This window comes from Kwoniella pini, chromosome 6, assembly GCF_000512605.2.
Source record: "Kwoniella pini CBS 10737 chromosome 6, complete sequence".
Classification (NCBI taxonomy): domain Eukaryota; kingdom Fungi; phylum Basidiomycota; class Tremellomycetes; order Tremellales; family Cryptococcaceae; genus Kwoniella; species Kwoniella pini.
The window spans coordinates 928868-944447 of NC_091721.1; the positions used below are offsets into that span (position 1 = coordinate 928868).

The 15580-nt window shown below is 38.8% G+C and overlaps 7 protein-coding genes across 7 annotated transcripts; 5 read left to right on the plus strand and 2 right to left on the minus strand.

Moving 5' to 3' along the window:
* Window positions 1-160: 160 nt before the first annotated feature.
* Window positions 161-901, minus strand: I206_104795 (uncharacterized protein; the record flags this gene model as incomplete). The annotated part of the gene is made up of 6 exons (XM_019154098.1): window positions 161-292; window positions 397-480; window positions 569-600; window positions 682-711; window positions 785-807; window positions 879-901. The coding sequence occupies 6 exons, from the start codon at window positions 899-901 to the stop codon at window positions 161-163; spliced, it is 324 nt and encodes a 107-aa protein (XP_019012838.1).
* A 930-nt stretch (window positions 902-1831) lies between these two features.
* I206_104796 (6-phosphogluconolactonase) lies at window positions 1832-3003 on the plus strand (the record flags this gene model as incomplete). Its single annotated transcript, XM_019154099.1, has 5 exons — window positions 1832-1895; window positions 1957-2098; window positions 2175-2537; window positions 2642-2767; window positions 2841-3003. The coding sequence occupies 5 exons, from the start codon at window positions 1832-1834 to the stop codon at window positions 3001-3003; spliced, it is 858 nt and encodes a 285-aa protein (XP_019012839.1).
* Window positions 3004-4026: 1023 nt separating this feature from the next.
* Window positions 4027-5705, plus strand: I206_104797 (uncharacterized protein; the record flags this gene model as incomplete). Its single annotated transcript, XM_070203000.1, has 6 exons — window positions 4027-4682; window positions 4773-5193; window positions 5255-5280; window positions 5350-5445; window positions 5516-5590; window positions 5678-5705. 6 exons carry the CDS (start codon window positions 4027-4029, stop codon window positions 5703-5705), a joined length of 1302 nt encoding a protein of 433 aa, XP_070059101.1.
* Window positions 5706-6806: 1101 nt separating this feature from the next.
* On the plus strand, window positions 6807-8611 carry I206_104798 (uncharacterized protein; the record flags this gene model as incomplete). Its single annotated transcript, XM_019154101.1, has 12 exons — window positions 6807-6893; window positions 6950-7069; window positions 7134-7206; window positions 7284-7354; window positions 7424-7512; window positions 7578-7650; window positions 7725-7864; window positions 7927-7962; window positions 8029-8091; window positions 8148-8259; window positions 8328-8405; window positions 8480-8611. 12 exons carry the CDS (start codon window positions 6807-6809, stop codon window positions 8609-8611), a joined length of 1074 nt encoding a protein of 357 aa, XP_019012841.1.
* Window positions 8612-9210: 599 nt separating this feature from the next.
* On the plus strand, window positions 9211-10392 carry I206_104799 (uncharacterized protein; the record flags this gene model as incomplete). Its single annotated transcript, XM_019154102.1, has 6 exons — window positions 9211-9232; window positions 9306-9446; window positions 9526-9751; window positions 9820-9977; window positions 10063-10168; window positions 10290-10392. The coding sequence occupies 6 exons, from the start codon at window positions 9211-9213 to the stop codon at window positions 10390-10392; spliced, it is 756 nt and encodes a 251-aa protein (XP_019012842.1).
* Window positions 10393-11059: 667 nt separating this feature from the next.
* I206_104800 (uncharacterized protein) lies at window positions 11060-12257 on the plus strand (the record flags this gene model as incomplete). The annotated part of the gene is made up of 6 exons (XM_019154103.1): window positions 11060-11090; window positions 11154-11294; window positions 11403-11655; window positions 11725-11897; window positions 11968-12097; window positions 12155-12257. The coding sequence occupies 6 exons, from the start codon at window positions 11060-11062 to the stop codon at window positions 12255-12257; spliced, it is 831 nt and encodes a 276-aa protein (XP_019012843.1).
* Window positions 12258-13901: 1644 nt separating this feature from the next.
* I206_104801 (uncharacterized protein) lies at window positions 13902-15278 on the minus strand (the record flags this gene model as incomplete). The annotated part of the gene is made up of 5 exons (XM_019154104.1): window positions 13902-14335; window positions 14421-14555; window positions 14622-14677; window positions 14752-14926; window positions 15077-15278. The coding sequence occupies 5 exons, from the start codon at window positions 15276-15278 to the stop codon at window positions 13902-13904; spliced, it is 1002 nt and encodes a 333-aa protein (XP_019012844.1).
* Between the last annotated feature and the right edge of the window lie 302 nt (window positions 15279-15580).

Here is a 15580-nt window from a genome sequence, read left to right on the forward strand (position 1 = left end):
TTAAGAAGTCGCATGCTGCCAAAAAAAATCCCTAATTCATTGTACGTTGAGAAACCGCATTTGAGAATTTTTAGATATTTTCCATTTGAAAAGTTCAATTCCAGTAATCTTTTCAATTCTAAATATTCAGAAAAAAAAAGCAAGAAAAATTGAAAATTCTTTAAAAACTTCTCCTCGTACCTCCAAATCCACTTGATCCAAATCCACTTGAATTTGATTTTGACGTTGATGTCGATGATGTTGAAGAAGAAATTGAATCTCCCCATACGATTTCATCTTTTTCACCTGCAGCCTAATTTTTCAAAATCAATTAGTTAGATTGATTGATTAGCAAATTAAAACAAAAGGTTTGAAACCAAGAAAATTAGAACAAATAAGTATCAAAAAGAAACTTACATCTAATCTTTCTTTCATAGTTTGACTACCTTCTCTTTGACGTATAATTTTATCCATCTCTCTTTTTAATTCGGGTGATAATTTCTATGAAAATTGCCAAAATGAATTAGCGGTCTGAAATCGTTTTGACTAATGTAGCTCGAACAGCCAAACTATGGTCAAGTATACTAACATTGTAAAATTCTTCTTCCGTTGGCACAGTAGCTGTATAAGAGAACATAAGTATCTGACATTCAATTATTGCTTATCGAATTGATGTGGAGGTTGAACAGAAGATAAACCTACCCCTCATCATCAACACACCTCCTCCTATTACTATAAGTGGGGAAATCATCAAATCGATCAGCGTTACTTGCAATAGCTCGGACATGATCGATTGTATACTGACTCGAAGTCGATATTAATGCCCATCTATATTTAAGAATACAATTAGTGATTTAGATATACTAAAACCGATCGAGATTTAGTATAATTGGACATACCTTATCCAAGCCCCTGCTGACATATTACAAGTCTTTTATCGATAGTAGAACTATAAATTGCAATTTCGTGTGATATTTCAATTTGCTTCACTATGTTCGTACTGAGTAATTATTCGATTAAATAATATCCATACACTATAGGATAGTAGTCACCGATTTCAACATTTCTGATCATCAAGTATACATTATCGAGTGAACTTCGTTTCGGAGATTTGACGAATACCGAGACGGTAAATACATATTCAAAATAACAGAAAATTACCTGATTAGGTAAGTGATTATCTATTTGGTTTACTAGATTCATCTTGAGTTTTCCATTCCCACGTTATACTTGAGTCCCCCTCTTCCTATTTGTGCGTCATCAACTATTAGTCTTACTACTATCTTATTCAATACTCTCTCGTATGTATTAAATACACCTTCATCCTTCTATATCCTATTCATCAATTCGAATTCCAAAAACCAGTATTATCCTACCACCTATCGTATGACGCGAAACATCAATCATACATCAAACGAATCACTATAATAATACATATTTCGCTAAGCTTTATATGAAACACGACTCCATATCAATCATAACTTTGCACCGCTTTCCCCTATCTCCTCAAAACCGAAACTCCGAGTGATATAATCAATAATTCATCATATCTCAATATAATCAATAATTCATCATATCTCAATACACGTAATAATCCAATAATCTTTTCCCGTGTAAATTCAACCAGTCGACAAATACCTCTGAATCAACCTGACCATCCTGTCAATCAACCAACTTCATTGATCCCTTAATATCCTTTAAGAACCTGAATCATTTAGTAGTTGATAAACTGAACACTGCCCTTCAACTCACGCATTCCCACTCTCCTACCTACCAATCAGTCTTCCGTATACGTGAGATATACGCTTAAAACGTGTTACGTTATTCAGTGTAATCATCAATATCCTCTACCATGCCTCCTCAACCACCCGCTCCTCCCGTGTTCTACTCTTTCCCAACCACAGATATCTTAGTCGGTAAGTCACAGGTCCCTGCCCAGTAGGATGTTGATAGCGGCTGACTCGCTTCTGTTTCCAGACTCACTCGCCAACTTTGTCGTCAAAGCTCAACGAGATGCTGTTGACAAACGAGGGAAATTTACTATTGCCTTGTCGAGAGGTTCATTAGCTGCCAATTTGAAAGGTTTGGTTGGACAAGAGAACGTTCAATGGGATAAATGGTTAGTATTATTACACCTTACGAGCCTGGCCCCGACCCTAGTGGGGCAGCATAAGCTGACACAGATGTCCACACAGGGAAGTTTTCTTCTGCGACGAAGCTGCTGTTCCCCTAGATTCAGAAGACTCAAACTATCACTCAAATATCCTTTCCTTCCTATCTGATGTACCCATTCCACCCAATCAAATACACACGGTCGATGCTAGTCAATTACAAGATCTAGAGGAATTAGCCGACCAATATGAAAAGCAATTGATCGACCATTTCGCCAAATCCAATGCGGCCCGTTACCCTACTTTCGATTTGATGTTGCTCGGTATAGGACCTGATGGTGAAACCGCTTCTCTATTCCCTGGGCATGAATTGTTGACGGAAAAGGACGCCTGGGTCGCTTATCTGGATGATGCACCCCGAGGTCCAAAAAGGAGGATCACCATGACGTGAGTAATCTGTCTTGCGCTTGAACAGGCCCGTCTGATCACCCAAATCTATCACGAATATGCTCTTAGAGTGACCGCGCTAACGAAATTAATCTTCCCTTCAGCCTACCTGTTCTCACCCATTGCTACCGAGCAGTCTTCGTGGTCTCAGGTAATGAAAAAGCAGAGATGTTACATGCTGTACTTGATGAGCCAGAAAAGGGCTTACCGAGTTCCAAAGTCAGACCTGCGTGAGTAAACCTGGAACGAACGCTTTATACTCCCGGCCGTCCCTCCTGTATGTTGACGCTTCGAACGTTCTAGATCCCCTGGACTGTGTTTCTTCTTCGCCGACAAAGATGCTTCGACGCTCACCAAATACCCTCCAACGGCATTCAGATGGATTGATAACGAGAAAGAAGCTGAGGAAGCCGTTGCTGCTGCCAAGAAGAAGGCGGCTAGACATGCGGAAGAAGGAGGAGAATAGAATGAGATAATTCGCGGGATGTAGGGGTTGACAGGAATATTGCTCTGGGAGAGATCATTACTAGGAATTTGGTCAAGAATGGGGAATTATCAAACTTGACAGGGGGAATTAATGTAAAGAATGAGCCAATAATTTTGGGAGCATATCTGTTGATAACGTGCCATCGGCCTTTTTATATGCTCTTATCAACCAATCATACTATTCGTTCAAGGTCCAGTCAGGACTGGGGATATCATTTGTATAGGTCATCCCTGTAGTCAAAAACAGCTTTCATAATGCCTTGAATATAGGCCAAAAACATGCAAAATGATATATCTCATGATAAACACCAGGACACTTCAGTAAAATCAATTTGAAAGCTGACCGCGATCAAGAACATGAATGATACGCATATTTTGAATTGTGCACTGTACATCGGAATGCAGGTATATTGAGAAAAAGAACGGTAAAGCTTTGTGCCTGAACGTCATTGTTTTGGATCATCTTCGGAGATATCCTTAATTCTGAATTTTGTCGGGAAAGAAACATCGAAAGCCAAGTTAGGTAAACAAAATCATGGGCGTAAGATATTATCAACGATGAATAGTTTAGATCTGCTTAGTGAATCATGAGATCTTTCCTTTTTGCAATACCAAATACATATCGTTCGATTTCAATCATATAATTTTTCAAGATAAGTGGAATATGTTGTTGAGATAATTTGAAAGCCTGTCTGTATCATACAAGATATCTCGCAGCGATTGACTGCGCATATGTAAGAGACAACTTAAAGTGAATGCGACAAGAAGACTTGGATTCACAATTCTCGCTATCTCAGCTGTGTTAGAACATAACTACGCCCGGATAAAATTGTATATAGATTTATAAGGTAATAGAAATACATAACCAAACAAGTATGTGGATATGATATAAATAGAGAGGATCGAAGAACGCCTGGTGAGCTTTCGATCTCTGTTCAATCGCCTTTATATGGCTTATAAGTCAGATACCGAATATTTATAACTTCATTGTAGATCATTCAAGATGTCGTATCCGTTCATTCGATATTCCAAACCACTTGTCCTGATTTTCCTCCTTACTGTTATCTGTATCCTCTTACCTTCGTTATACAAATCTCGCTCGATAAGTTCGATGAACGATGTATGTAGTATCGAAGACACAAATTCCTGTCTCGATGAGGATACTGGTGATCTAGCTCTGCATGGGATCCAGATAGATCTTAGTCGGATTGTATATAACATTCGAAAATCAATTAGAGATTCAGCTAAGTCATATGACGAAGATCATTATACGAAAGATCTGGGATTTAAAATCAAATATCAATCTTTAAGCGAATATCAACAACATCTTCAATCAACATATAATCATTATTTCACTTCTTCAAAATCCAATACAGATCTCTTCAATGGTATCGCTTCTTATTTATCTATCATACCTTCTTCTTCAGCTAAATTCTTACCAAAAAATGTATATACAACTTCATTAGAAGATTCTAATGCTTTACCAGATCAATTCAATTCGTGGACTTCAAACAATGAGGATTGGAATATAAGATTTGTAAATGATGATGAAATTGATAGTTGGTTAAATGGAATTATACCTTTTAGTAAATTGGTAGAAGCTATGAAATGGTTAAAAGATGATGGAAGATGGGGAGTCGTGAGAAGTGATTTATTTAGGTAAGTCGTATAGGAAAACCTTGAAATTTGTGTAAATGTAAACGCATCAAAAGTCCTGACGATCATTCATGTTTTGACAATATCCTATAGATATTTAGTCTTATTACTCGATGGAGGAGTATACACAGATACAGATACAGCATGTATTCGACCAATATCACAATGGGGAAGTAATGCTTTAAATTTTCATTTCAATAATCCTTTGATTGAAGCTTTACCTCAACTTTTATCTTTATCAAAGGATAATGAAAATTCAAAATATCCAAATGAATTAGAAAATATAGAAGATTCGCCTTCTCTAATTATCGCATTAGAAAATGATTCACCAGCTTCAGGATCAGATTGGAAAGCTGATACTTTTGTTAGAGGTTTACAAGTTGTACAATGGACTATAGCAGCTAAGAAAGGTCATCCGATTTTATTAGATGTGATAGGACACGCTTTGAATAAAGTTGAAGAATTGAGAAAGGCGCAAGAAGGTGATGTAGAGGTAAATGATGAACAAGAAATCGTAAGTTGTGTAATCTGTATCCATATTTCAGCTTTTTGCTAAAGACTCTTTTTACTTGTAGCTGGAATGGTCTGGGCCAGGCGCTTTGTGAGCATGATTCTATTCGTAAATTCCGTTTGGATTGAAAGCACATATTGATGATGCGATATAACCCAGCACCGATGCAGTATTCCGATACCTACTCATTCGATATGGATTCCATCCTAACCAAGCGTCAGGTCTAGATAGACCACTTCGCATTGGCGATGTCCTGTGAGTCCAACCTTTGATCAATGAAGAGATCAACACCCTCTGGTGAAATACTAAATTAGCTTCACATTAGGATCATGCCGGTCCATTCGTTTAGAGCAGATGCTTCGGAAGGATATCAGGGTGATAATCAAGTAGTGTGGCACGGGTAAGTCAAAGTCGAAATATCATATTGCCTTGCCATCCTTTGCATTTTAGAAACCGCAGTCGAATGCTAAAATCATTCTGCATTTAGCTTCTTTGGGCGATGGAAATCTGATTGAACTTCAGAAACAAGCTGAATCACGCCGGTCCCTCGGATTCAGCCAACGACAAAAGAAGTGATATTTCACCATGATCGCCACATTTCTTACTCGCTCTAAGTGGCATAAAATGTATTCGCCAAACTGCCGAAAGGACCTGCCTTTCAATAACGATCAAAGCTCTCAGGGGAGGTGATCTTAGAAACATGAGGTAACTAGCATCTGCTGATGGTGAATTACAATTGATTGATGGTAACTATGTCATGCGGTAATAAGGGGTCTAGAATTAGTTTGATCGATAGTACCCTTTTCCCAACAGGGCGCAACCCATCAATAAAAAAAAAGTCCCGAAGAGACGAATTGATCTATACGAGACCGATATGATTGCTCGGTCTTCTTACCCTCTCTCAAAAATTTCAAATTTGCAAGAACCGAATCTGTGTCAAAGGTAAATAATTATGCATAATTCACATGGGCCACGTTGGAGAATTGATGGGATCCAATGCAGTCACACTTCATCTGCTGATCAATTCGCTTTGTTCCGAAGATAACTTATCCTCAATCTCCTAGCATTACCCTCAAAGCCATGCATATCGGCTATGTATAGTTGAGATTATAGAACAAAGCGCTCAATTAGTATATTCATTGACACTTAGTCGGAACCCGCCCCTCTCAATTTATCCAGAAATTCCTCTTCATCCCCATGAGACTCTTGGGACAAAGCGCTCATTAAGCTTGTTTTCACCTTGTCGACCAGGGAACAGATGGACGAACTGGACTATTTTGGCACAGTAAGGTAATTGACTGATTGTGAGATCAAGTGGGAATCTCGTCGTGAAGGAAATTTGCGTATTTTGAGCTTGGTCGGATTCTTTTTTATTTTTTTGAGGCTTTGAATTTGCAAAGTTTTTGCAGATTGTTAGAAAAGGTTATACAGGATCAAAATATATAAGCCTGTTGAAACTCGATTGAATCAATGATTTCATCCTTTTTCAATATTTCAGGATTGTCAGTATTATAAGTGTTAAACATTTTGATCAGCTTCGATTCCCCTTGCATATTTAACCAACTTTGCACTCCTGATTTTATTCTCATCGGTTACCTTTGCCGTCAACGCAAAAAATGTCATTAGATATCTCAGGTATGCCTGCTGAGCAGGTAGAAGCAATTGCTAAAATGGCCTTTGGAGATAATTTAGGTTTAAAATTAGTCAGTTGATAAAGGATTAAAAGGAGGAACGGAACTGACTGTGTTAATAATTTTAGGGACCAGTATTATTAGGACCTATCTTTGATGCAATCTTGTATGGAATCATGATAATTCAATTTCAAAATTGGTGGACTTATTGTAGGCCTACCGAGAGAAGGGTCATTAATTATTTAACAGTGAGTTGATCTCCAAAAATCTATATGTATTTATATTTGACTAATCAAAAAGTTGACTGTATAGTACTATATAATGCTTGCTGCATCCTCATGGACATTTATGGTTATAGCATATTCGATGCATAATTTCGTTTATAGTGAGTATATATATATCGACCAAAATATTCAAACGTGTTTTATACCAATGCTAAGGGTAATTTGTACTCTTGTGTAGATTTTGGATTTTACACTACTTTCTTAAAAATGCCTTATCCTACTGCTTTCCCCTCTGTCGGTTTTGGAATGGTGAGTATCTTCAATCATTTTTAAGCAATTTTGACCTAAAGATCAGGTTAATGACAATGAGATTCATAGTCTGCTGCTGTTCAAGCTTTCTACGTGGAACGAACATTTCGATTAAATAATAGAAATATCCCTCTTGTCATTCTTTTGATAGCTTGTATGTAAGTATCAATATTTGAATCTTCCACAAAGTGATGAGTTTAAATTGATTGAGTGGATCTCTTAGTCTGGGAGAACTCACTGCAGTCATTATCATCGTTGTTAAATGTACAAAAGTATCATCCGAGTTACAAGCTGGTGTAAGTCTGTTTTAGGCCAGCCTTGACAATGTTGTCTAGCCTTCTTGATAGAAGAGCTAATCCGAAATCATCAGGATGTGATCATGGAAATTAGAGCTTGGCAATGTCTTACTCTTGCTACTGATTTTATGATCACCGTATCCCTAGCTTGGGGATTATGGAGAGCTAAAACTGGATGGTCGCACACTGATGCTTTGGTCAAGAGGCTCATTCTGTACGTGGAGGTCAAGACACACACAGCGAGGTCTTGTCAACTAACCACTCTCTTTCTTTTAGGATTACCCTTGAAACGCAATTAGCTCCTACACTTGTGTGAGTCATAGATTCGTGGATGATATAGCGCCGTTGTTAGACTGTGCTGATCATGTACACAAATAGTATGTTGGGTTTCGTAATTGAAATGTCAATCTTCCCCGCGTCTACTATGGGTATCTTCTTTGAGTAAGTATAATATGCTACGATCCCTCGACAAGAAAGCTGATGGAGTTTCCCGATAGTATCATGATACCTAAAGCATACACTGTCGGATACCTCGCTACACTTAATACCCGAGTCCATCTTCGAAGAGATCAAACTGCTAGCGCTAGTGGTGGTAAAGGCGATCAAACAGTAAGTCTATCTCCTACGGTAGAATACTAAGTTTATGGGAAAATCGCTAATTTATGAATTGATTACAGAGATCAAATGCTTATCATCTTGGAAGTGGACGATTACAACAAGCCACGGTACAAGTTGACACTGACACCTACGTTGAGGTAAGCGATTAATCCATACAGTGCCATGGTTTTACGTCATTATTTACTGACAGTATGAACAACGATCATCATAGTCATATCAACTGCAAGCACCAAAACAAGGGGTTAATCGAGATTTGATGTATGAAGAAGAATCTATTGAAAATCTAGATTATGCTAAGAATCTTTCAAAAAGAGATTTAAACCAGCCAAACGATAAATTCTAATTAACCTTTTAATACTGTATATATGTTTGATATAACCTTCTTTCATAGTTTCGCAATGCGAAAAAATCGGTATCGATAAGTATCGTATATAATACTCCTAGAAATTCTAATGCATATAGGACGACCTTTTTTTTCTTTTGTGATTTGGAGTTACCCATCTTGTGTAATCCGGTGTCTGGACGGTGAGCGTCATAGTCTGTCTACAATCAAATAGGATTCATACATGTTTGAAAAATCCTTTCTACTTTGCTGTGTGATCATCGAATTGATTGGGTCATTGAACATACTTGGAATTTATCCCTCTTTTGGCGAAGCCACCCTTGATTGATATGGATGAATCAAAGGAGCTCCATCTATCTCGCCGCGGAAGGAGGGGTAGTTGTGGTCTAAATGAGTTCTGAAGCATTTGATCATCATGTTCAGTCTGGCTCCTAAGGTGTATATAGCTTTCAAACAGAAATCGAGTCAGCTGTTAAAAACCACATTATCTGCATAGAGCATTTGTATTCTCAAGGCCTTTCTTCAGATCGTTATTTCATACTGAATTCTCTAGAAGAGACAAACTATATACTGAATCGGATAAACAAAGACCAACAATCATGGGATATTCTTATATGAAACGTGAGTTTTGATCAGCTAGCAATACTTGAAAGATAAAAGATACGTATAACATTAATCTTCATCTTTCTCAAAGTTATTTTCCTACTTGCAGGAACCTGTAATGTGTTAGCTGCTCATCGGGATTACTCCGACTTCAAACTGATCAAGAGAGAAGAAGACATAGTCCCGAATTTATGGGATGCCGACGGTCCTAAGCCTATCGACATTGGACAAAGTACGATAAGATTTCCTTTTGCTTAAATCCTTAGTGATTCATGATTGTATGGTTTGATTGACTTGACCTTTATATCCAGAACCACATAGTGATTGGCTCCTTTGTGGCGCTGCTAAAATAGCTAAAAGCAACGAGAGTATGATCAGAGATTTGTTTGAACCATCTGATAAAGGGACCGGAGCAAATCAACCAAAATCTACCACTGTCAAGCTATACAATGATGGAGAAACGAAAACGCAACTTGTCAATTTCAATTTTGATTATATGGACGACAACAGTGTAAATACTAAAGGTCATAAAAATTGGTATGTACGGCACCAAACTTGGGATTATATTGAAATGAGGTCAATCAAGCTAATTCACGTTATTGTAGGTGGCCTGCAGCTTTGGAAGTAGCAGCAGGTCTGATTCGTGATAGCGATTATGATGATAAGAAAATTAAAGCAGATGTAGGATTAACTATGTTGACTGGGAAACTTGCTAAGACTACACAGATCAAAAAAAGAAATGATCAAGTACATAGTGCTTTATGTCAGTTGGCAAACTATTCCTCCCGTTTTCATCTTTGAGAGATAGCTCAGGGACATCGTATTTACTAATGATTCATACCACGTAGGGGACACCTTGATGGCTGCTTCTAAATCTCCCACTTGCATCGAGAAAGATGGTAGATGGTATGGGGTGATGTCGACTCAAGATAGGACATCGGATTCGGAGGGACAGTGAGTATATTGTGTTATATTCAGATCAGCCTCTCATATTGCAGTGTGTGGCATTATATCGTGATCGAAACGATGGCTGATGTTTGTAACTTCTGCTCCCTTTGCTCTGTCGTACTTTTAGGATCACGTTGTTTGATCCTGACAAACACGAGGAAGTAGTTGAAGGTTGGAATGATCTGTACAAAGCTACAGACTATTATTCTCGGTTGGAAGAGACTTTGTAAATACCCTGTAAGTACGCAATGATCAATAGACATTATGCATTTTTGCCTCATACTCTATTGGCGGACACGTGCACACGGTACTTGTGTGCTTAAGAGTGAATAGGATGCATTTGGCTCAGGCACAATCAACATATTATTGTACTTCATGTGGGGTTTCTTGGTCCTCCGCCTCTCCTAAATCCACAGTTACAGTACTACAGCACAATCAGGCATCGGTGGTATTATTGTGTCCTTGCAAACCCAGTATCGAAAGCACAAGTACAAGCGGGAGCCCACCTGACCTCTATGGAACGGGTATCATTTGGCATTCCATCCTGATACAATTTAAAAAAGAAAGGAGATAGCCAGCATATACTAAGGAACGCAAAATGTCAAGCCGTGTCACCAGTATTCCGCCCTTTCATGGACCATTCATCTTACCCCTTTATCACTGCTCCCCCTCGGGTTATTCGATCCCAATTAATTGAGGTTCCTTTCATTCAGCGAGCCTTTGTCTCACTGGACAGCAGGTGCTCTGATTAGATCGAACTTGTAAAGGTATGAAGATCGTTGAGACATATAAATAGCTGCAGACTCATCCATTACTCTATCTGTTTGATTTTGATTTAATCTACGATATATACAGTAACAATATCAATTTTGTATAAATTCAATCTCCAGCTACATAATGACATTCTTTTTGCTTTGCCTCGTACCTTGTAAGTTGACAAATCTGTTCCTTATTTGGCTTGCAGATCTGACAAATAATGGGGATATGATAGTGCTTGGATTAGGTTTTACCATAGCTCCGCTTAGCACTGCATCGCCTGTTGATTTGGGTGTGTCAGCCACAGAGCAAATCGTCAAGCGAGGTGATCATCCACTATGGCGGCCCCAACCCCAATACATCGACATCAAAGCGGGTAAGGTTTTAACTTTGTCTTTTCAAGAAGAACGCGGTATTTTTATGTCTATAGTACTGTATCACTGTAGAGATTTCTTCGTGCTGACTCTGTAGTGTGCTTACTCAGACAAATTTGAGGATGATTGGCTCCTAGCAGGTGCTGCAGCTCTAGCTAATACAGATTATCGGAAGATTCAAGACTTGTTCTCTAATGTCACGGATCCTAAAAGCAATGTAGATGAGGTAACGGTGAAAATTTGGAATAATGGAGAATGGCAGAAATGGAATAAAGGTAAGGAAGGCAATGGTCCACCCTCCAAGGAACATAAAGTCGTATACACCGATATCACTGCGGATTATAGTGGTGCAAATCAGAATTGGTGAGTGTCAATTTTGTTTCTTGAAGGATTACAGTAGATACTGATTGGAGCGGCTATTTCGATATGTAGGTGGATAGCAGCTTTGGAGAACGCTTTCATCCAAGAAGGGGGGTATAATGGTATAACCCCTAATGGATTCGCAAAAGGCGATCCTCATATCGCTTTGGAGATGATGACTGGATCATCGGCCAAACTATACAATGTTAACGAAATGTCCAGAGATACATATGAGAAGGATTTGTGTGAGTTGAATATCGCTATCCATAGCTCAATTCGCTGTCGAGGGGACAATGACGCTGACCAATTGGATAGGGGAGGCGCTTGGAAAAGCTCAACAACAACCTATATGCATCAAGACTAATGACAAAACAGATGCTATTGCTCTTGAGAAGAAGCGATGGTATGCTGTCCTTCAAGTTCAGGGAGAATCTCACGCTAGACAGTGAGTGCAGTTCAACGAGATTACAGATACTTCGCTCAGTTCTGCTCCGCTGCTCAGAGTGTATATTTGGGACTTTAAGACTGGCCTTAAAGTGGCCATAGAGTATGAACTTCTTGCAGACGATATTGGATACTACGTGCACCAAGAAGGACCAAACTGAGATGCTCAAATTCACCCACCTCGTGTTTAATCTTTTGCTTCTTCAGCAACCTTTGCGTCATGAGATCTATAATTACGTACTATGCTAGTGTATCTCATATTTATGCCTGTATGGATGTGCTGGACGATGATGATACCTACTACAACTTCGGATCTCTACCTCTGTATCAAGCCTTTTGGTGGCCATCATCGACAGCATCATCCATGGTAGCCATGATAACTATAATAATTTGGTGATTCTGAGACTATGCGAGGAGATTATCCGCCATTACCTCTTGAAAAGGTGCTGCTGATTACGCGAAAGGATGTTTGGGAGCTCGACGGTGTATGAGCTGGAGGAAATGCTCCGGAGGGGGTGTAAATGGTATAGGATGGATATCTTGCTGACGGGTCGATACTATAATCTACTTGTTACTAAATTTGGCCTGTGTATCAAGCTGTAGACGGGCAAATTCGCATAGAATGGCAAAGATTACTGCTTGGAATCGTTACAGCCCAATTTATTTTGTGTAAAAAATCGATAGGCAGAATAAAAAGCGCCTAGACTTGTCTAAATATTCAACGAGAGCTCCGAGAAAGGTACAGAAAGAGGAAGCAGAGACACTAATGTAATCCATTCGGCCTGAAGCGAGGAGCCCTATCTGGCTTCTGTCATTTCCACCATGGAAGAATACTCATCACAGAGGTTCATGCCCGAATCACCATCATTGGGATCTGACGTTTCAATTCAAATGATAGATTTCCTCCGTTTTACCATCATTAGGACAGATTCAACATCATCGCGCAAATCTGATCGCGATACAATAAATCACACTGTGGTACCGATCGAACTTTAATATCGAAATGGTTGCGGACGAGTAGCATCACAAACACCCTAAGCTCCCCCCTCCACAGGCCATCCAATGGGTCGATCTCCTACTCTGATAGCTTGCATATGATCATATTCATCAGGCTGACCCCCTATTACATATCATCCATCAACTCTATTGATGAAGATTATAGATCAATCGTATACTCACAGCATCTTTGCCATCCAGGATGCCAGATGAATTGACTCATTGCGTCTTGATACGCTGTATCATTCTCGAAATAGATGCTATCATGAATTGAAGGTTGATGATGATCGTGAGAATGATAATCCCACTCGTACATCCTATCATAAGCACACTTCGCAGTCAGCTATTATTTTTATGATAATTTGCTTGTGAATATCGATTGAGGGAAGAGAAGAGGACTGTTATGTTTCTACCTTTTGGAATTCGTGCAACCCATATTGATAATTCTGATTGTTGTTCTGACGTGTTACTATGAAGGAGAGGTATATTGTAATCAATTGTAGAAGAAAGAAGATGTCGTATGCTTCTTATCGCTTGCCTCTTATCGCATGACGCGAGAATGATGTGAAAGCCCAGAAGTAGTGACACTAGAAGCTTGAGAATCTGTTTGTATTATATATCCATTGATTCGCGATCAATCATTGAACGAAAGTAAAGTGGCAGTGTGTCCGGAAGACTCGCTGTAATCGGCTTTCACACATTGACAATGTACACAGATACACTATATTTGGTCATTTGCAGATGTGATACTTCATTGACCACAGTACATATGTACATACATGATCAACCATACCTCCGTCACCTTCCAATTACACACCATACTCATCTCTAAGAGCCTTTTTCCTAACTTCCAACAAAACACCTTCCATTTCACTGGCATTCGGTAAAGTAGGAAATTGAAGTGACTGAGGATCCAAAACACTTAAAAAAGATGATAAAGTTGATTGAACAGATTTCATAGCTTCGTCGATTGATTTTGGGGGTATGACCGAAGATTCACCATTACCATTAACGACCTCTGTTGTTTTAGCTTTCTTCGACGAATCATCTTCCACATCGTCATTCGCATCAACGTCATCAGTTTCTTCGGTATTCAACGGAGCTTTACGTTTGATCGATGAAGATGAAGATGCTTGAGGAGCAGCAATAGTTGATGAGGTGGATGCTATTGGATAAGGAGGAATATCGGTTGAATCACTAACGTCTAGTAATTTGGCTGATGCTAATGCCGCTGCTTCCCATTCTGTAAAACGACAGCAGAATGAGCTCTTCAATCCGACGACGAAGTCATTGATCCGACGAAGAAGTCATTGATTATGAAGACTTACCTTGTTGAGCCAACTCATCTTCTTCTTCCGCCAAAGTAGCGTCCATTTCATCTTCATCACCATAGTATGATGGCCCTTGATGCCTGAACATTTGGAAAGATGCGTTTCTTGCTGATTCTTCCGTTGCTTGGGTAGCTGACAGATGCGGCCGATAGATCAGCACTTGATCCTTGGCAATTTCAATGAATGATCATGACCTACCCCCTCGTTCGAACAATTCTTTTACACCAGGTAATTCTTTTGCTCGACCGAAATATCTATAAGATCATAATCGCGATTTAGCTGTGCTCCTATTCGATTGAAAGCTAATTCATCTCGAAAGCATACTCACTTGTATCCTCTTGTACCAGGTACTTCTCTACCTTGATCATCAGTCATAGCTACATTTCCTCTTTTATAATTCGCTCCTCCTAAATTAACAATTTGATTTTCCCAATGTCTTTTTTCTCTAAATAAAGCATTAATCTCGTCATTCAAATCTCGAATTTCAAAATTTGACAAAGAAACTGAAACATAGCAATAAATTATCAATGTCAGTGAGTATCCTCAACAAGTTTGTATACTTATGGCCTAACCAGATTGGAGATGTGTGATCGATTATCATAATTCTAATTTATATAATTCCTTTAATTAAGAACCAAGAAACTTGAACATACCATCTTGTATTTTTCCAACTTTCCTATTAATATCTCTCATTATATCACCTCTCCATCTTTCACATTCTCTTAAACTTGAAACACTACTAGCCATACGTGGTCTTCTATCTCCTTTAATTCTATTTCCCATTCCCATATCAATTGCTTGTTGTTCTCTAAATCGATATAACATCGATTGTGCTTTTTCTTGATTACGTGCCATGTTGATTTATATTTTCAATCCAGTGATAAGACCACCGAGGGAGAGAAAGAAGTTTCTTAGTATGCTATTCATGTTCTGAAAGACATAGCAGAAACAATTATGATATTCATGTTCTTAAGATGCAGTTGTTTCAACTCGCGCATGGAAATGAGTGACTTTCATTATTACGTAATCAATTAGACTGGTGCTCGAGATCTCAGAGTTACTAGATCTGAAGATTGCGCTCAGAAGAAGCAGTAGGGCGTATCCGGAAGTAGACCAAGGAGCATGTAGCCAACAATTACCAAAACAGAAGTACAAAT